The sequence below is a fragment of the Sebastes fasciatus genome, chromosome 12, assembly GCF_043250625.1.
Source record: "Sebastes fasciatus isolate fSebFas1 chromosome 12, fSebFas1.pri, whole genome shotgun sequence".
Taxonomy (NCBI): domain Eukaryota; kingdom Metazoa; phylum Chordata; class Actinopteri; order Perciformes; family Sebastidae; genus Sebastes; species Sebastes fasciatus.
The window spans coordinates 24,980,368-25,001,298 of record NC_133806.1 but is presented as its reverse complement, the minus strand read 5'-3'; the positions used below and the strand labels follow the sequence as shown (position 1 = coordinate 25,001,298).

At 44.1% G+C, this 20,931-nt stretch overlaps 2 protein-coding genes across 3 annotated transcripts in view; one reads left to right on the top strand and one right to left on the bottom strand.

Moving 5' to 3' along the window:
* The window catches only part of LOC141779470 (transmembrane protein 79-like), a 114,162-nt gene that overhangs the window by 61,885 nt on the left and 31,346 nt on the right, over window positions 1-20,931 (bottom strand). The gene's annotated exons all lie outside the window — the stretch shown is intronic.
* On the top strand, window positions 2,841-20,636 carry LOC141779460 (multidrug resistance-associated protein 1-like). Of its 2 annotated transcripts, XM_074654308.1 has the most exons (30): window positions 2,841-2,992; window positions 3,984-4,163; window positions 4,311-4,433; window positions 4,670-4,807; window positions 5,789-5,914; window positions 6,584-6,645; window positions 6,821-6,949; window positions 7,114-7,356; window positions 7,874-8,051; window positions 8,218-8,379; window positions 8,646-8,738; window positions 8,826-9,029; window positions 10,183-10,329; window positions 10,677-10,764; window positions 11,188-11,384; window positions 11,664-11,840; window positions 11,915-12,082; window positions 12,364-12,553; window positions 12,968-13,040; window positions 13,574-13,664; window positions 15,019-15,226; window positions 15,915-16,225; window positions 16,301-16,500; window positions 16,661-16,787; window positions 17,582-17,683; window positions 17,836-17,982; window positions 18,175-18,333; window positions 18,654-18,820; window positions 19,216-19,410; window positions 19,607-20,636. In XM_074654308.1, exons 1-30 carry the CDS (start codon window positions 2,951-2,953, stop codon window positions 19,713-19,715), a joined length of 4,536 nt encoding a protein of 1,511 aa, XP_074510409.1. In that variant the 5' UTR covers window positions 2,841-2,950; the 3' UTR covers window positions 19,716-20,636. The 2 variants fall into 2 exon arrangements, with proteins under 2 accessions (XP_074510409.1, XP_074510410.1); XM_074654309.1 differs by lacking the exons at window positions 2,841-2,992; window positions 3,984-4,163; window positions 4,311-4,433; window positions 4,670-4,807; window positions 5,789-5,914 and adding an exon at window positions 6,067-6,403 and having other exon boundaries at window positions 6,471-6,645.

Sequence of the window (20,931 nt, the reverse complement as noted above, 5' to 3'; positions counted from 1 at the left end):
CGCTATAAGGTATTTGTTGGCACCAGAGTTGCGGACATCCAGGAGCTGACGGAGGGTAGTCCCTGGCAGTATGTTAACACAAGAGACAATCCCGCTGATGACGTAACCCGAGGTCTGACTCTGTCGCAGCTCCTTGGCCACAACCGCTGGAGCCACGGACCTCCATTCTTGTGGGAAAATGAATCATCCTGGCCTGCATCTCCAGACATCTCCTCACCTGATGATCCAGTTGAACTGCGTAAAGCCAACTTCTGTGGCCATCTCTCTGTGACGCCTGATCCATGTGCGGTGGACGCCAGTACCTTCAACAGCTTCAGTGAATTGCTTGAAGCTTCGGTCCAAGCATGTCAGTGGGGCGGCCACGGCCTCAGACCCAACGGCCGATGACTACAAGAAAGCTGAACTGGCCCTCTTCAGACAGGTACAGAGAGACTCTTTTCCGGAAGAATTCACCCTCCTGTCATCCCAGAAATCAGTACCATCAAGCAGCAGACTACTCACCTTGGATCCTGAATATGATCAAGAAACCCTGTTGATCCGCGTGGGGGGGGCGGCTCCGTAGATGTGATAACCTCTGCCAAGATACTCTGCATCCAGTTGTACTGGACCCTCATCATCACATCACCAAACTCATCATCCAGGACTTTGACAGCCGGCTTGCCCACCCAGGATCTGAGAGAGTCTTTGCTGAGCTACGCAGATGATTCTGGATCCTTCGTGGGAGAGAGGCAGTCCGCAAACACCAGTACAACTGTCCTGAATGCCGGAAATGGCGCAGTAAGCCAGTCATCCCCAAAATGTCCGACCTTCCACCCTCCAGCTTACGGCTCCACTGCCCAGCATTCTATTCAACGGGCATGGACTGTTTTGGACCTTACCTCATCAAGATTGGACGGCGCACAGAGAAACGATGGGGCATAGTATTCAAGTGCCTAACAACCCATGCCTTGCACATTGATCTGCTAGCCAGTATGGATACGGACTCCTTTCTGATGGCACTCCGTCGCTTCATTGCCAGACGAGGAAAACCCTTCGAGCTGCTATCTGACCAAGGCACGAACTTCAAAGGCGGTAGCTCTGAACTCAAAGAAGCTTTCGAATCACTTACCCCATCTCTACAGTCACAACTCGCCAGTCAGCAGATTCACTTCCAGTTCAACCCCCCGTATGCACCACATTTTGGTGGTTCCTGGGAGCGTGAGATCCGCTCCATTAAATCCGCTCTACACACCACCCTGGGATCTCAGACGGTCACGGAAGAGGTCTTGAGAACAATTCTCATCGAAGTTGAGGGTATTGTCAACTCCAAGCCCCTTGGCTACACCTCATCAGATGTCGCAGACCCAGATCCAATCACTCCTAATATGCTGCTGATGGGGCGGCCTGATCCATCAACACCACAGGTCGTTTACCCAGACACAGAGCTCCTCAGCCGTCGTAGATGGAGGCAGTGTCAAGCCCTGATCGATCAATTCTGGATCCACTTCATCCGGAACTATCTGCCATCTCTCCAGACTCGCTCCAAATGGCAACAAGAAAAGGATGATCTAACTGTCGGTACAATCGCCCTTGTCATTGACCAGCAGCTTCCGCGTGCACTATGGCCAGTCGGAAAGGTTACAGCAGTCCTTCCTGGTGCTGATGGCAGAGTGCGGACTGCCCAGATCCAAGTCAAAGACAAGACATACACACGACCTGTTGCTCGACTGATCAGACTCCCAGCACTCCCAAAAGACATTCCTGGCTGACCTTCAACTGATTCAACTTTGCTCCACAAAGTTCAGAAGGTGCAGCAGTTTAACCCAAAAGCATCCCCTCACCAGCCTATGCATTAATCACATGCATGGACCAATAGCCTGTGGCTTGGCGCATGGTCTTCACATGATCAGAGAGTGCTGTTATTCCAATCACCTTCAGATCGCAAGCCTCATTTGTCCTCCAACTCAGCTCAGTATCAGTGTTGCACCTTTCTGGACTCTTTTCTATTTATTATTGATATGGTCTTTTCCTGTGCGTCCATGAGAAAGTGAGTATTTGTTATAGTTGTCTATTGTTTAGTAACTGCATCGTTATAATAATTCTAAAGTCACCTGTATCATGTTATAATGCTCATGCTCGTGTTCTATAATAGTTTGAATGATAAGTTGTGTGTTTCTGTGTCAACAACCCTTTAAGTTAGAACAGCGCAGTGAACGGGCATACACGGCCGTCATTAAGGGGCCGTCGCACAATTCATCATATCACCCTCTGTGTGCACTCTGCTCATAGTACTGCATGAGAGCCTGAGTCTGTTATTTGTTGACGCTCCCTTATAGTTGAGAAGGCTGCGTTCTCCTCCTTTTACTCCCGTTTAAACTGTTTAGCTTGCATTGTATTTCATACAATACTGTTTGTTTATTATTACTTCATGTTACTAATACCTGCTCATGTTTTCTATTTTATTTTCTGTATTTAGTAACCACTATCCACACTATCCACACTATTCAAAAGGATTTACAAACCATCTTCAATTAATAAATGAGTGGTATCTCAAAGAGAGTGTGTGTGACCTGGACTAATTGATACATCGTCATCATATCCATGTTCTTACCGGACAACCTGTGGAGATTGTAAATGACATTCATAGAACCATCATCTAAGGGTTCATTCACTCAGCATCACTAAGGTCACAAGTTTGGTATCCATTACACCAACGCCTATTTTACACAAACCGTTTTACAAGTTCACATACTACATTTTAAAGAGTGTAACCGTCTGCTGTATCTCCATCCAACCGGACAGAGAGAGAGAGAGAGAGAGAGAGGAGTATTCTCACCACAGTGTTTATATCTGACAGAAACTTTAAGCAGCAGCAGAATTCTCTGGAAAATGATCACAAGTTCACAAGAGAAGAAAAAGAAGACGAAGAAGACAGTAGAAGAAGAAAGATAGTAGAAGAAGAGTTACATAAATGGAGGACCTTTGCAGTGGGAGCGGTCTGGATCCTCTCTGGGTGAGTTTCACATTAAACAGCTGTTAAATTAATATTATTAATAAATATAATGTGTCTGATTAAATACCATGAACTGATTTAAATGAGCAAATCACATGTTAAATTCAAACGTATTATATGTATGTTTAATTTAATTCAAAGGAGACAGGAAGGTTAGTTTGAACCTGTTTATGTGGACTCAGATCAGTCTTTAAAGGGACTGTTTGTAACAATCAGAAATGCTTGTTAACAGCGACACCTGTGGCCGTTAAGTCAACGAAAGTCAGCGTCGGACTCGCGCTTCTGCTCGCTCTAAATAGACATGAACGAGCATCGCTCAACACAGTGAGGCGACACACGTCAGCTAAAACCACAATATCACTCTATATTTCACCTCCTTGGCAGTAATGTTAGCTGACCAGACAAAGGTCTCTCCATGAATCACTGCTGATCCTAGTGTTGGCTTTTCCTGCCTCAGCCTCCTGACCGCGGCCGGAGGGAACAGGGGAGACACCGGCACCCGGTCGGATACGATAACGTTACTCGCTGCGGAGCCCCGTCAGTTCACAAGACACGGGAAACCTCTGTCGGTCTGGAGGAGCTGCAGCAGTTATTTCTGCACAAACGTCCACTCTACATTCACTAGATATTCTCAGAGCTACGAAAGTCTTCTGCAGTGTGGAGTGTGCGCGCATGCACGTGAGGTGGAGCGAGATGAGTGAAGGCAGGCATGCAGAGGAGCAGAGTACAGCAGAGACTCCGGTCCTGGAGACCAAAGCTGCGGTCTCCTCCGCGTCCTCCGACCGCGGCCAACACTGTTTTGCAAGACGGGCTTCACTAGATAGAACTTTCCGGTTTTGGTGCTTCCCTGTAGTTTGTGTTGGAGTCTCGTCTGAACAGCGTAGCCACACGCGAGCGCGCATGGGACACCGACCCGGGTGATTTATACGTGTAAGAAGTTACAAACAGTCCCTTTAACTGTTAGAACACTGACGATGTTTTCTGGTTTCAGGACTGGAACCTGACCTGGTACACCTCCCAACCGGACCTGACCCAGTGTTTCCAGCACACTGTGCTGGTGTGGTTCCCCTGTGTTTACCTGTGGACCTGTTCTCCTCTTTACCTGTTGTACCTGCAGCTCCGCCCACACCGAGGCATCATCCCGCTGTCCAGACTCTGCTGCAGCAAGACGGTACGGAAACAGGTCCAGGTTCAGGACTCAGAGGTCTCTCTTGTCTAACTTTGGTGTCTCTGTTCTAAGGTGTCTGTGGTCTGAATCTAGTCTCCGTGGTCTATGTGGACTCTGTTGACTCTGTTGACTCTGTTGACTCTGTTGCAGCTCCTTGGTCTCAGTCTGGCTTCCTTTGGTCTTCTGGAGATGTTTTACATCCTGGTGAAGAATGAAGAGATCCAGAACCACATGTTGATCCTGATGGGTCCGCTGATCAGGAGCCTCACTCTGGTACGTCACTGGTTCTTCATTCAGGTACTGGTTGCCATGGCAATGGGCCAGATCCACCAATGGTTGCTCAGGATGGTCACCTGGAAACGATCAAATCAAAACCGTTTCTAGTCTGCTGTTTAATACATTCACTGAAACCTCCTCCTCCTCCTCCTCCTCCTCCTCCTCCTCCTCCTACTCCTCTTCCTCCTCCTCCTCTTCCTCTTCCTCTTCCTCTTCCTCCTCCTCTTCCTCAGGTTCTTGCTGTTGTTATAATCCAGGTAGAGAGAATGAAGGGCAGTCGTTCGTCCGTCCTCCTTTTCCTATTCTGGACTCTTCTGGTTCTTTGCTCCCTCGTTCCTCTGAAGGTTGATGTCGAGCAGATTATCGATCAGGTATCAATAATTTATTATTTATAATTTACACTCTGTTATAGGTTAAATCTATACAGCAGGTTACAAATATGGCAGGGAACGCCACCTCTCTGGTGGGGAAGGAACTGGAACTGGTGGGGAAGGAATCGGAGCTGGTGTGGGAGGAACCGGAGCTAGTGGGGGAGAAACCGGCGCTGTTTCTGTCTGTTGTCGACTAGGATCCATGTTTTCTGTCTCTTTTATGTCGACCTGCTCTGAATCTGAGTCTGTTTCTGAGGTCGGTTGGTCCTGGTTTAGTTTGAGCCACTAATGTCAACATTTCCAGCCACATTAACATTGTTAATGCAGATGTCCAGATAGAGATCACATGTTGATATCAGGTGTAAATGTGAGTTCTTCTCTCAGTTCTTCTCTTTCAGCTGCAGTATTTCACAGCTCTAAACTTACTCTCCTCTGGATGTGTGAAGCGTACCTTAGTCACTTCTTAGAAAGCAGTTCAAATGTAACTGCTAATTACAGAGAAGGTTTCCTGGAAATGACAGATGATCGACAGACTTCAGTGAACTTGGACAATCAATAAGAGCCTGCAGAGTTATACTATATACAGTATATATTCAAGTTTCTGTACTTAGTTCTATGAAAGAAGGAGGTTTGAGGAGTTAACGTAAACTATCATTAACGTAAAGTGGATTTAGATCTTATTTTTAAAATATCAGATCTTCCTAAAACAACAGCTGAAATATAAAACTACAATCTATGAAACTAAAGAATGTGAAAAGTGTTTTTCTCTGGTTAATTATTATATATATACAGTATATATTATAACTATTTTAACAATAAGAGAAATTCAAATCTTAAATTCATGTTTTTACACAATTCAAGTTAACCTTTCATTGAAGTTTGGAATTCTTTATTTTTAATACTGATGGAGGCAACCATGTTTTATTTAAATATTTTAAATTGAAGATCTTATATTAAAAGCTGACCTTTCCGCTGTTTCAGGGTTTTTTATCAGACACTGTTCGTTTCGTGGCGTTCTTCATCTGTTTTACCCTCCAACTCATCGTGCTCGTTCTCAGCTGCTTCTCCGACCGCCGACTGCTCTCTGAAAAACACACCTACGTCCAGGTAACACTCACACCTATGTCCAAGTAACACTCACACCTACGTCCAGGTAACACAAACACCTACATCCAGGTACAATACGCACTTACGTCCGGGTACAACACACACCTACGTCCAGGTAACACTCAAACCTACGTCCAGGTACAACACTCAAACCTACGTACAGGTACAACACTCAAACCTACGTCCAGGTACAACACACACCTACGTCCGGGTACAACACACACTTACGTCCAGGTACAACACGCACCTACGTCTAGGTACAACACGCACCTACTTCCAGGTACAACACGCACCTACGTCCAGGTACAACACGCACCTACGTCCAGGTACAACACGCACCTACGTCCAGGTACAACACACATCTACGTCCAGGTACAACACACACCTACGTCAAGGTACAACACTCAAACCTACGTCCAGGTAAAACACACAGCTACGTCCAGGTACAACGCACACCTACATCCAGGTACAGCACACACCTACATCCAGGTACAACACACACCTACGTCCAGGTACAACACATACCTACATCCAGGTACAGCACACCTACATCCAGGTACAACACATTATGAAGTCTTCAGACGCTGTGTGGCCGATATCAACCCTTTTAAATTGATCTGTGCTTTGTCTTTATAAAACTATGATATGAGACTTATTTTCTCTTGTTAGAACCGATGTCCAGAAGAAGACGCCTCGTTTCTCTCCAAGTTCTTCTTCTTCTGGTTCAGCAGGTATGAACATCACAGCCCAGTACTACGACGACGACTACTACTACTACTACTACTAGACGACGACGACGACGACGACGACGACGACTACTACTACTACTACTTCTGATATAATAATAATACAAATAGTGACATCACTATTCATAAAAAGTTGTGTTGTGTTTTGTCTTCCTGTCAGTTTGGTGGTTCAGGGTTACCGGCACCCCCTGCAGGCTGCAGACCTGTGGTCTCTGCGGGACCAGGACTCATCGATCCGGATCATGACTGACTTTGAGAAGTTATGGACTCAGAACTGCAAACAGCTGCAGTACGAGACTTTACATTTAATATTTAGATTAATTTAATTTAATTTATTAATCTGAATGTCAACAGATGAAAAACAGAGTTAGAAGTGAAGGTCATTACAGGTGAGTACAGGCCCCGCCCCCCCAAAATTAATCGTACCTGTTTGTTTGTTTTGGTGTTCTGCAGGGAGGAGCCTGCTGGTTTTGGACCGTCCTGGTCCCGGTCCTGTACCAGGTCCATGTCCAAGTCCTGGCGCGGTGGTTCTGCCACAGAAAAAACACCGCTGCTGAGGAAGGACAGGAAGGGGCGGGGCTACGGCCTCTTCCTCCTGCAAGCTCTGGGGCGGAGCTTCGGACTGTACTTCCTGGGTGGGACACTGTATCTCATCCTGCATGACGCCTTCATGTTCGCCGTGCCGCAGGTGCTCAGGTGAGTGTCAGAGGTCAGGTGAGTGTCAGAGGTCAGGTGAGTCAGAGGTCAGGTGAGTGTCAGAGAGGTCAGGTGAGTATCAGAGGTCAGGTGAGTGTCAGAGGTCAGGTGAGTCAGAGGTCAGGTGAGTGTCAGAGAGGTCAGGTGAGTATCAGAGGTCAGGTGAGTGTCAGAGAGGTCAGGTGAGTGTCAGAGAGGTCAGGTGAGTCAGAGAGGTCAGGTGAGTCAGAGAGGTCAGGTGAGTATCAGAGGTCAGGTGAGTGTCAGAGAGGTCAGGTGAGTCGGAGAGGTCAGGTGAGTATCAGAGGTCAGGTGAGTGTCAGAGGTCAGGTGAGTATCAGAGAGGTCAGGTGAGTCAGAGAGGTCAGGTGAGTCAGAGAGGTCAGGTGAGTCAGAGAGGTCAGGTGACGATCACAGTTTGATTGTTTTTATTTAATGTGGTTGGTGTTTATCATTTATGTTGTTGTTTGTAGTTCACAGTTTGTTGATTGTTTTCATTGTTTGTTGTTGTTGTCAGTTTGCTGCTGGGCTTCATGCGGGACAAAGACGCTGAGATGTGGAAAGGTTTCCTGTTCGCCTCGCTGCTCTTCCTGCTGTCCTGTCTGCAGTCCCTCCTCCATCATCAGTACATGTTTCACTGCTTCACTGTCGGGATGAGACTGAAGACAGCCGTCATGGGACTCGTCTACAGGAAGGTAACAGACAGACAGACAGAGAGACCCACAATGCAACCCTCCCTCTGACATTGGTGTGGAATGATAGTAGCAGCTAATGTATCCTGCAGCAGAGATGAGCAGTGGGCTACAGAGATCTGCTGGTCAGCGGTGGTGTCTATAAAGTTTTCTGTGTTTGAATCCTCAGTGTCTGCTGGTCAGTGGCGCTGCGCAGCGCCGGTGTACGCTGGGAGAAATCATTAATCTGGTTTCAGCCGACACTCAGAAGCTGATGGACTTCGTGGTTTATTTCAACAGTATCTGGGTCACGCCCATCGAGATCGCGCTCTGCTTCTACTTCCTGTGGCAGGTAAAAAAAACAACAATGTGATGTCATAATGATGTCATAAACGTGTCATACATACGTGTCTGTTGTTTCAGGTGAAACGTGACCTCATCTATACGTCAGCGTGTGAATAAATTGATTGATTATTGATTGATTGTCTCTCTGGTATTGGTTGGTAGACAGCTCCTTGGTCCGTCTGCTCTGGCCGGTACCACTGCTGTGATTCTGATCTTTCCTCTGATTGATTGATTGATTGATTGATTGTCTCTCTGGTATTGGTTGCTTGACAGCTCCTTGGTCCGTCTGCTCTGGCCGGTACCACTGCTGTGGTTCTGATCTTTCCTCTGAATGGATTCATCGCTAAGATGAGAAGCAGACTGCAGGTGAGAGGTCGGTTTCATCGTCTGGATTCAGTTACTCTATTAAACGACTGTTAATAGCTGATCGACGTGTTGCTCTGTGTGTCTCAGGAGGCTCAGATGAAGTTCATGGACGGTCGGATCAAACTGATGAACGAGATCCTGAGTGGCATGAAGATCCTGAAGTTCTACGCCTGGGAGGAAGCGTTCCTGCGGCGTGTTGGCATCCTGAGAGACAGAGAACTGAAAGCGCTGAAGACGTCTCAGATCCTCCACTCCGTCTCTCTGGCTTCCTTCAACTCCTCCTCATTCCTGGTGAGTCTCACACCTGAGGCCTGTACTATGAAGCAGGATTTGCGGTTATCGAGGTAACTTCAGGGTTAACTCTGGGTTTTCGGTACTACGAAGCTGGTTCACTTCTTATCGAGGTAGATCACCATGGTAACTTATGCTGAACGGCTAACCTGCTCCGGAGCAGGTTATGTTCCAGATAAGAGATCAACTCGTATGAAATCACCTCCTACTGACCAATCAGAGCGCTGTGCGGTGATTGTATGATAATATCACACACATATGAAGAAGTTTAAGTCATAATCCAGTTTAAAACAACACAGTTTAAACTGACAAATGCAAGAAGGACAGCTGGCTGTATGTTGTGGGTGTTTACCACTTTGAATTATATTTTTATATATATATATTTTTTTTACTTGCTCTTGAGTCCGTTTCACACCGTCAGAGAGGGGGGAAGCAGCTGAAAGGATGTTTAAATGCCCATAGACATCATCTGATAATGGTAATGTATAAAGAAGTGTATTCCATTTATCTAGTATTCTTGCAAACGCTATTTATATTTAGACGAGTGCAATTACTTTTGAGTATTCCGTTAAATTAATAAATCAGTTAATTTACGCATTCACACATCCGGAGTTTCTTTTTTTACCAGCTGTCCTTCCTGCATTTGTAGTACAGTTTAGCGAGATCTCGTTTGTTAGGGTAAGTGAAGCCAGATAATGAGAAGATACCCTGGGTATGTTGAACTCGCTTCGTAGTACAGGCCTCAGGCTGCTCAGGTAAACCTCGTTGTGACATCACACCCTCCTTACTCACTGATTGGTCAGGTGTGTGTGAACTTCTGCCTGTCACTTTTCATGTGAACAGCTGAGGGTAACACTTCATTTTACAGGTCTGCAAATTTCATGGTAATTCGGTGATAATTGGCAAGTAACCTATTTGAAATTTCTTTGGAATTACTGCCAAATTACCCCAATATTTACCTCAAAGTTTATCGAAAATAACTTTATGATAAACATGATTTAATAATTATATTCTACTATTTTCCAATTTTTTTTTACTTTTTAAGACATTTTTCAGACATTTTTTCGACCATTTAAAAAAAAAAAATTTTAGACTGTTTTTTAAAAAAAAATTTCTGACATATGTATTTCTTCTTCTTGTCCTCTATGATCAGATCGCCTTTTTAGTGTTTGCCGTCTACGTGTTGATCGACGAGCGAAACGTTCTGGATGCTCAGAAGATCTTTGTTTCTATCGCTCTCATCAACATCCTGAAAACTCCTCTAAGTCAGCTTCCCTTCGCCATGAGCACCGCCATGCAGGCAAGTCACAGCCAATCAGAAACCTCTGTTCTGGGTGTCTCAGTCAATCTGTTCAAGCTACATAAAGGGTTATTTTATCTAAACTTTTGCTTTAATATTTAGTGCTTTAGTATTTAGTGTACGCAGTGTACTTGTAGTGTACGGAGCAGTGTACGGAGCAGTGTACGTCGTAGTGTACGGCGTGGTGTACGGCGTGGTGTACGACTACCATACCATGCTGTGGAAATGTGTCAGTAGAAGTATTGAATAGTTAACACTCCTCTGGTGTCTTTATTTTTCTGTAAAATATCAGATGACTGATCTGTGGTTAATGTGTCTATGATAGATTTTTTTTTTTTTGTGATCAGGCTGTTGTCTCACTCAGACGTCTGGGAAACTTCCTGTGCCAAGACGAACTGAAGTCTGACAACGTGGAGAGACTTCCTCATAGCACGGGTATGACATCACACACACACACACACACACACACACACACACACACACACACACACACACACCTGTCCGACAAAAATCTGTTTCACCTGTTTGTCCAGTACTGTTAGCCTAGCTTAGCACAAAGACTGGAAGCAGGGGAAAACTGTAAGCTGTTTGGTGGATCTGAATAAGAGGCAGATACATAAAGTATTTATCACCTTCGTTAACATTGCGATACACGTTGTGGCCTTGGCGGAGGTCTGCGCTGTCGGAGTGCCTTCTAGTTGTGTTTGTTTCATTGTTCGGCCATTTAAAGAAAATAATTTATTCATAAATGTAAATACACAACAATCTAATGATCAACAAGGCTAGACTAGAACAGACTGGTGGAACTCTATGTAGAACCATGTGTTAGAACCACATAGAACCATGTTCTGTCTGCAGATGGAGACAGTGTGATGATCGACGGTGGGTCCTTTTCCTGGACCAATGACGGGCTGCCGTGTCTGCAGAGGATCAACATGAAGGTGAAGACGGGCTCCCTGGTGGCCGTGGTGGGCCATGTTGGCTCAGGGAAGTCGTCTCTGCTGTCGGCCTTGTTGGGAGAGATGGAGAGGAGGAGTGGCTTCGTCTCCATCAAGGTGACGACAAACAACATTTATTATGATCTCCGTCACGGTCGTCATGTTTTCAGTTCGGTGTGTCAGCAGGATTACAAACAAACTACCGATTTCCATGAAACTTTGTGGAAGGGTGTAGCATGGGCCGAGGAAGAACCCAGTACATTTAGGAGCAGATCCAAATGGGAAAGGCCAGAGTTTTACAGAACCCATAAAAGTCTTTAAAATGATGAAACTGACTGCTGTTGTGTGTATTTTATAGTAGAATCGTTTCTTAGTGTTTTCCCTGTGGCGGTTCAGGGTTCTGTGGCCTACGTCCCCCAGCAGGCCTGGATCCAGAACGCCTCTCTGAAGGACAACATCTTGTTTGGCGGAGAGAGGAAGGAGAGCAGGTACCATCGTGTGCTGGAGGCCTGCGCTCTGCTGCCGGACCTGGACATTCTGCCCGCTGGAGACGCCACAGAGATCGGGGAGAAGGTACCAGCTCCGTTTCCTGTCGCCTGTGTGACTGTTTCCTGTTTGTGTATTGATGATGTTTCTACTGACTGAAGGGTCTGAACCTGTCTGGAGGTCAAAGGCAGAGGGTGAGTCTGGCTCGGGCGGTCTACAGGAAATCAGATGTTTACCTGCTGGATGACCCGCTGTCGGCCGTTGATGCTCACGTGGGACAACACATCTTTGACCGAGTCATTGGACCCAGAGGACTCCTCAAAGACAAGGTGAGACCCTGTACCTGTATCCACGGTCTGATCAGAGTGTCCCACAACCACTCCCCATCATCTTGTTGGTCCTCTGGTAAAGAGCAGCCGGGGCCACCAGTACATCCTGGTTGTGTGACACCTCTCTCTATCTCTTATGATCTCCACTTGAAGCAGTTCAGCATAGTCAATGAGGTTGATGTCCTTCATGATTCTTGTGATTGTTGGGTTGAACCCACTTACTGAAAGTCACTCTGGATAAAAGACTCACATGTAACGTGTGTACTGATTTTTGTTTTTAGACCCGGGTGCTGGTAACTCACAGCCTCAGATTCCTGTCTAAAGCAGACCTTGTCCTGGTGATGGAGGAGGGTCAGATCTCAGAGATGGGCTCCTACATGGAACTGATGGACAGGAAAGGAGCCTTCGCCAAATTCATCCACACCTTCAATGGAAAACAACGCCGAAGGAGCTCCACCCCTAGAGACAAGAGTAAGACATTGAATTTAACATAACTATCAGGAGAATAAAAGGACAGTACTCAGCCGTCTACTCCTCCTGAAGTAGTCTCCAGCGGCGTAGGGGTCGGCTAATCTGGTCTCATTGGTTAATGTTAACTTTCTCAACTAACACTCGTGATCCTGGAGAGTGAGTGACAGGCTACATATTGAGAGGAACTAGTATTTTCTTCAGCCAATGTTAAAAAAAAAACAACAACAATAGTTACTAGCCAGCGTTAACTAACGTCTTCAGACAATTATTCTGCCTCCACTGAACGCTTCGCCCACTAAACACCTCATCATGGTTACTAACAGGAAAGGGGGCTATTGTGTGTTTTGTTTGGTTTACAATTTAAATTTAATTTGTGTGTGTGTGTGTGTAATTGTGTGTATATGTGTGTTGTAGGCAGCAAGAAGTCAGTGTCTCGTCTCAGTATTACTGATTTCTCCATCGATCTTTCTCAGGAGCAACTGATCAGGTAAAAAGACAAACATACCTTCAAATGTTTTTATGATGATGATACAGCCTTATATGTCATTAATAATGCATTAAATATAGTTAAAAACTACTGAGGAACAACAACTTAGAAAAAAATAGTTGATCATTTGATTATTGGTTAGAATTTAGATGGGAATGTGTTTTTAACGTCTGTGAGCTTTTTACTAAAAAACTTGACTGACTGAAAGTTAAAACTTTAAAATTGTAACTCCTGCTTGAAGCTACTATGATTCAGATTTATTCAGTGTTGATATATTCAGGGTTGATTTATTCATGTTAATTGACTTTGGGCCGGTTGGGCATTAACATTGAACCCTGCAGTGATGTTGATGATCAGCAGAATAACTTTGATCAGTTGTCTGCAGTGATGTAATACATATAAAACTAGAATATTCATAACCCATTATAATCACATCACCGATCTGTGTGTTTGTATGTGTGTGTCTCTGTGAGTGTTTCTGTCTTTGTGTTTGCTGATGTTTATGTGTGTGTGTTTATGTGTGTGTGTTCCAGCTGTGATATGAGCAGCACAAGTGTTCAGAAGATGGAGGCTGCTGAGAATGTTGGGAAACTTACGGAGGTTGACAAGGCTCACACGGGGAGGGTGGGTCCTTCTTTTCATCACTATGAGAAATGTTTGTATCAGTATTATTAACTATGATGAAGAAGTTAAACATAAAAGTCTTTAAAAGCAGCCGAGGCAGCAGCATCAACATGCATATACAGAAAGAACACAAAACATTAAAAAGAAGCAAGTTCATTAATGGTAAAAAAAAAAAAAAGAGTGGATTGATTTACCAAAAAACAAAAACTGTGTTCACTCCTCTTCAACCAAATAGTTCCCTGTACTAAAGACCACAAGAACCAAAGTGAGAAACTAAAATCAGGAACTAAAGTGAAGAAGAAAAATTAGGAACTAAAGTGAGGAACTTAAGTGAGGAACTACAGCCAGGTACTGAGGAACTAAAGTGAGGAACTACACCCAGGAACTGAGAAACTAAAGTGAGGAACTATTAGGAACTAAAGTGAGGAACTGATATTAGGAACTAAAGTGAGGAACTAAAGTGAGGAACTGATATTAGGAACTAAAGTGAGGAACTAAGGTGAGGAACTAATATTAGGAACTAAAGTGAGGAACTAAAATTAGAAACTAAATTGAGGAACTGAGGAACTAAAGTGAGGAACTATTAGGAACTAAAGTGAGGAACTAATATTAGGAACTAAAGTGAGGAACTAAAATTAGGAACTAAAGTGAAGAACTTAAGTGAGGAACTACAACCAGGAACTGAGGAACTAAAGGGAGGAACTAAAATTAGGAACTAAAGTGAGGAACTACAGCCAGGAACTGAGGAACTAAAATTAGGAATTAAAGTGAGGAACTAAAATTATGAACTAAAATCAGGAACTAAAGTGAGGAACTAAAATTAGGAACTAAAGTGAGGAACTACACCTAGGAACTGAGGAACTAAAGTGATAAACTAATATTAAGAACTAAAGGGAGGAACTAAAATTAGGAACTAAAGTGAGGAATCACACTCAGGAACTGAGGGACTAAAACTAGGAACTAAAGTGAGGAACTCAAATTAGGAACTAAAGTAAGGAATTAAAGAGAGGAACTAAAATTAGGAACTAAAGTGAAGAACTAAAATTAGGAACTAAAGTGAGGAACATAAACGAGGAATTGAGGAAATTGAGGAAATAGACTCAGTAATTTTTGTTGTCTGATTAGGTTTCAACCTCATCTGAAGATCTGTGAAGTTTTGGCAAATGAATCTGATGATGGATTAAAAACCATGATGATGTTTAAGATGCAGTTTCCACACACAAGGAAACAACAACACAGAGTCCACAGTGTTTTTCATTGACTGTAGAGGCTGATGTTTAATGAGTGGATGAAAACAAGACCTCCACAGTGACAACACTGTGTGAGATTAACAAGGTTCTTCTTCTGTCGTCAGGTGAAGCTGCAGATGTATAGAGAGTACTTCAGGACCGTCGGCCTGACCTTCATCATGATCATCATCTTCCTATGTGCCTTCCAGCAGGCCGCCTCGTTGGCCTACAACTATTGGCTGAGCCTGTGGGCTGACGAGCCGCCCGTAAACGGCACGCAGATTAACCACGAGCTGAAGCTGAGCGTGTTCGCAGCTCTCGGCTTCACTCAGGGTGGGTCAAAGGTCACATATACCTCATATCAATGACAGATAGACAGATGGGTAGGTGGGTAGGTAGAGTTCGACTCTCAGAAGTGAAGCTATCAGCTCGTCTGACTCTGGGTAAGAGGCTAAAATATAAGCCCACTAAAATGACAGTTTGAGTTTTAAAGCCTGTGAACATTTTATTACTTTGAAAGAAACACAGAGAAGCTCTGAATGATTTTATAGATGTCATTGAGTTTCCTGTTCTCTCAGTTTCTCTCAGTACTTTATGCGGTAGATGGCCGGATAATCAGGGTATTTTATGAGGAAGATCGCTGGATGATCCGGGAACTTTATGCAGAAGATCGCCGGATGATCCGGGTACTTTATCTCTCGGCAGTCGAGCCATTTTGGCTTCATGATCCACTGAGCAACTCTCATAAGAATGAACGAGAGCCTCCAATGCTGTATCCAGTTCTCTTAATACATCCATGGGTTTAAGACGTTATTTCAGCATTTGATCCATTAAACAGCGTCATATACAGGAAGCTCTGACCCATGTGACACCTCAGAGTCAGCTTACATTCAACAAACAACATCTGTAAACTATGTAACCTTGTTTACTCAAGTAAATACATACTGTATACAGTATATGTCACTCTCTGTCTATGAGCTCTGTGATAAACTGTCCAATTAACCAGCCTGTGGTGTTTCAGGGATGGCCATGTTTGGGACGACGCTCGCCATCTCTCTGGGTTGTATCGTAGCATCGCGTCACCTTCACGTCGATCTTCTCCACAGCGTCCTGCACTCGCCCATGTCTTTCTTTGAGGTGACACCCAGCGGAAACCTCCTGAACCGCTTCTCCAAAGAGATCGACGCCATCGACTGCATGATTCCTGACGGGCTGAAGATGATGCTGAGCTACCTGTTCAAGCTGCTGGAGGTCTGCATCATTTTGTTGCTGGCCACGCCCTTTACAGGGCTGGTGCTCCTCCCCCTCACCTGCATCTACATCTTCATACAGGTAACAGCTTCTCCTGAACGTTATCTGAGGTGCAGCCAAAGCTTCTTGTAATTATTACTTTCCGTGGTTTTCCAGAGTTTCTACGTGGCGTCGTCGTGTCAACTGCGGCGATTGGAGGCTGTGAGTCGCTCACCGATCTACAGCCATTTCAACGAGACGGTACAGGGCGCCAGCGTCATCCGAGCCTTCAGCGAACAGCGACGCTTCGTCTTACAGGCGGACCATCGCATCGACAACAACCAGGAAGCTTACTTCCCTCGCTTCGTTGCCACCAGGTATTTCTCATTTTGCTCCAGTCATGTTGTACCTGTTGTAAAAGTGTTTTCACCTGAATAGTACCAAGAATGTTTGACAGTATTGTTATACTATTTTTGTACATGTTTTAGTATTTATTTGTTGCAGACAGTTTTTTTTAATTAAATTGCTTTCTGTCAGATGGCTGGCGGTGAATCTGGAGCTTTTGGGGAACCTGTTGGTTTTGGCTGCAGCCATCCTGTCGGTGCGAGGTCGGCATGAACTGAGCCCCGGCATCGTGGGATTAGCAGTGACACACTCTCTCCAGGTTCTGACTGTACCTCTGTTAGCTCAACTGGTTTTATAAAGTTTATAGACGGTTTACAATCAACCCAGAATGTGTGAACAGCTCAGGGAGAGAACACATTTCACTAATCAGAAACGAATGACCTCTTTACTCTACAGCTTTAGTATGTAGGCTATTTGCCATCCAAGTATCTAAAATATAAATCTGCCACACAAAACCTCATCACATGCCTGCAGTGCATACAAGCTTATCTAATACAACACAATACAGATTTAATAGACCCTTTTTGTGTGGATGTCATGATGACATCACGGTGTTAGCTGGAGGCTAAACAAAGGAAAGACTGGAGGCTAACACTAGCAGTGGACTACAGTTACACATCTAAAATGTCATCTTGCTGTGTTGTTGGGTGCCAGAATCCAGATATGATTTGTGATTTGAGGCTCTAGCGAGCTACAATATCGGAGAAACGTTTCAGAGATGGAGAGTAAATGTTAATATTTAGCCTTCTGCTAACAGCAGCCGTGAGCCATTGGCTGCTGTTAACAGAAGACTAAGCTATTAGCAACCCTTTCTCTCCATCTCTGAAACGCTTCATCGATATTGTACGACTCTCTTTTTGACTGACTTTACTGAAGGATAGTTAACAATAGGCATCCAAAGATTTATACGCCCTCAATTTATCTTTTACAGTGCTGCCGTTGGGCACCATTTTGTGTATTTGTGTTTGTTGAACAGGAACCTTTAGTCCTGTGTTTACACCTGAAACACAAACCAGATGGATGACGGTGCCGTTTGTGTTTGTGTATTTTTAGGTGACGGGAATCCTGAGCTGGATACTTCGATCCTGGACCGATGTGGAGAACAACATTGTGTCGGTGGAGCGAGTCAAAGAGTACGACAACACACCCAAAGAGGTCTGCTTGCTGGTTTATACGTCATCATCCACTAACAGCACGTCTATAGTGTAGAAATGTTCTTTCATTTTGAATCTCTGTGTTGTTGATGTGACGTTACTGAGCTGTGGCTGATGGTCCTCTAGCCCTCCTGACCTAATGTGTCTCCCCAGGCAGCGTGGACCCTCGAGGGCAGTTTGCTGCCGGCGGCCTGGCCGACCACAGGAAACATCCAGTTTGAAGACTACGGACTGCAGTACCGTAAAGGTCTGGACTGGGCTTTAAACAACATCTCAATCAACATCCAGGACAGAGAAAAGGTGAAATATGTTTTTATCCATAACAAGGCAACGGAAATATGTCAGGGAGAAACACACAGGGTCAAATATATAACAATATATACAATTATAAGACTTTTACTGTTGTCAGTTCTAGTTTTATGACCTGAGTTATAAATAAATCAGCTCATCATCTTAATATTTATTGAATAATAATGAATAATGAATTTGCAGGTGGGGATCGTTGGAAGGACGGGAGCTGGGAAGTCGTCTCTGGCTTTGGGAATCTTCCGGATTCTGGAAGCAGCGAAGGGACGAATCTTTATCGATGGGATCAACATCGCTCAGATCGGCCTCCATGATCTCCGCTCTAGAATCACCATCATTCCTCAGGTCAGTACTAAAAGTACAGCAGTACATATACTGCAGTAAAAATACTGCATTGTTGGAATCAACATCGAGTCCTCCTCCATCAACACTGACTGGACGTCCACATTAAAAATGGAGAACTTTCCCCTTAATGTTGAAATAGATGAGATACGCCTTCATTGATCAGATAAATGAACATGTGAACTCTGTCAGCTGCTAATGTTCCTGTCAGGACTGATGAACAGTGAATCTTGTGATCAGGTGTCCAGTCGAGTGATGACATTAACTGTTGTTTTGTGTCACAGTAAAAAGCTTTAAGGTGACCTCTGACCTCTAATTCCCAGGACCCGGTGCTGTTCTCTGGTTCTCTGAGGATGAACCTGGACCCCTTTGATACCTGTTCAGAGGAGGATCTGTGGAAAGCTCTGGATCTGGCTCATCTGAGCAGCTTTGTGTCGGCACTGCCAAGAAAACTGAACCATCAGTGCTGTGAAGGAGGAGAGAACCTCAGGTAGATCCACCTACAGCACACCTGGACTAGGTTTACCTGACCACCACCGGGGGGCAGATATATAACACTAACACAACACCAGGAATGATCAGAGGATCATAATAGGAAGAGAGACAGACTATCATTGTGTTTATTTACATGCAGTTTATGTTCCTGTTTTTATGATTTTTTCATTCATCGGCTCTGAAGCGTATTATATTATATTATATATATTATATTATATTATATTATATATATTATATTATATTATATTATATTATATTATATTATATTATATATATTGTATTATATTATATTATATTATATTATATTATATTATATTATATATATTATATTATATTATATTATATTATATTATATATATTATATGTAAAGTGTGACGTCTTGGTCTGCAGTCTCGGTCAGAGGCAGCTGCTGTGTTTGGCCAGAGCTCTCCTGAGGAAGACCAGGATCCTGGTTCTGGATGAAGCCACAGCAGCTGTGGACCTGAAGACAGACCAGCTGATCCAGTCCACCATTCGTACTCAGTTTAATGACTGTACAGTCCTAACCATCGCACACCGCCTGAACACCATCATGGACTACAACAGGTACTACCTATACTGCTTTGTTTTAATGTCATTATTTTGACTTATTGTCTCTGCCTTGTCTTGTTGTCTCCGACTTGTCTTGTTGTCTCCTAGTTGTCTTGTTGTCGCCGACTTGTCTTGTTGTCTCCGACTTGTCTGTTCGACTCGTCTCTCTGACTCGTCTCTCTGACTCGTCCTCCTGTCTCTCTGTCGTCAGGGTTATTGTGATGGACCGAGGCTCCATAGCAGAGATGGACTCCCCGTCTCAGCTGCTCAGCCTGCAGGGTCACTTCTACCAGATGTGTGTGGAGGCTGGTTTGGTCTGACAGACGTCGTTGGAGAGACGTACAGATCTTGGTGTTTCGTGACCTTTCAACCTCCTGTTCTGTAGTTTCTTAGACATCAGAACAAAATCAATCCCTGGATATTTGTGTAAAAACCCTTTTGGGTGTAAATGCTCTACAGGTGTAATATGTAAACGTGGTCATGTAAGATCAGGTAATATCAGCATTAGCTGGATCAGGATTCAGGATCTCTTTTAGAAGTCTGCAGATTATCTGAATGTGTTTCTACTGTACCAGTTTTTGTTGGACGTTCACAGTATTTCAAGACATATTTTATATCTGGACATCGTCTGCTGGTATTCGGGCTGGGTTCTGTATCTGTATTTCTGACCGGGACTTGTTTTGAACTACAAGTTGTCTTATTTAACAGAAATAAAGTCACTTAGAATGAACAATGAAACTACTACACTATACTGTATAGTATGTCCCACCTTAGAGCCTCGACTTTAGCAGTGTGGCTCATTTTAAAGTGGAAATGAAGCCAAGTTCAGCTGGTTCACTGAATGGATTTCCACTTTAATGAACTATTATATAACAAACATGACAAATGTCAGTATTTAAAAGAAAAAAGAAGATCTGTTTCATCTTTTGTGACAAGAGCACCGTCATGTTGCAGTAATCTAGCCTGTGACATCACCAGGTTGGTTTGCTCGGTTGAGTTACACAGATACAACGGTAGAGACCGTGAAAGACGGAGACTGAGGAGCCACAGGACAGAAGAAAACAAAAGAGGGGACACTATAATATTGTTCCTGGATGTAAAGATGAGTTTTACAATGTTAAAAGTAAGAACAAAACAGTCCATCTCATAAACTGACGCTGAAACAGAGATCAGTAACGTTACTGCAGCGCTGGCTAGTGGCACTGAAAGAGTCCTCCGACAGGCACTGAGTCCAGCTGACTGTCTCTTGAAGGAACTGGCCTTCTACCTCCAAGAGGTCAAGGCCCAGTTATGTGTTGGTTAATCTTGTATGACAAAGAGATTTTTCAAACAGACGGGTTAAAGCATAATAATACAATTTATTCCGAACAATCAATGTTGCATAAGTAAAAATAAAAGAGTATACAGATATCTGGATCCAGTCTACGTGTCCCTGACAACATACAGTGCATGGGTCAGTTCGTGAAGTCTGAACCCCGAGCTATCCCTGATCCAGCCTATTCGTGGTTTACACAATATTAATATTCATGAGCTTAT

Bases quoted from the DNA above. Each gene is read 5' to 3' on its own strand.
- LOC141779460 (XM_074654308.1), top strand. From the start codon at position 2,951: ATGGAGGACCTTTGCAGTGGGAGCGGTCTGGATCCTCTCTGG. The intron at 16,226-16,300 runs GTAACAGCTTCT...GTGGTTTTCCAG, and splicing joins GCATCTACATCTTCATACAG to AGTTTCTACGTGGCGTCGTC. The intron at 16,788-17,581 runs GTTCTGACTGTA...GTGTATTTTTAG, and splicing joins CAGTGACACACTCTCTCCAG to GTGACGGGAATCCTGAGCTG.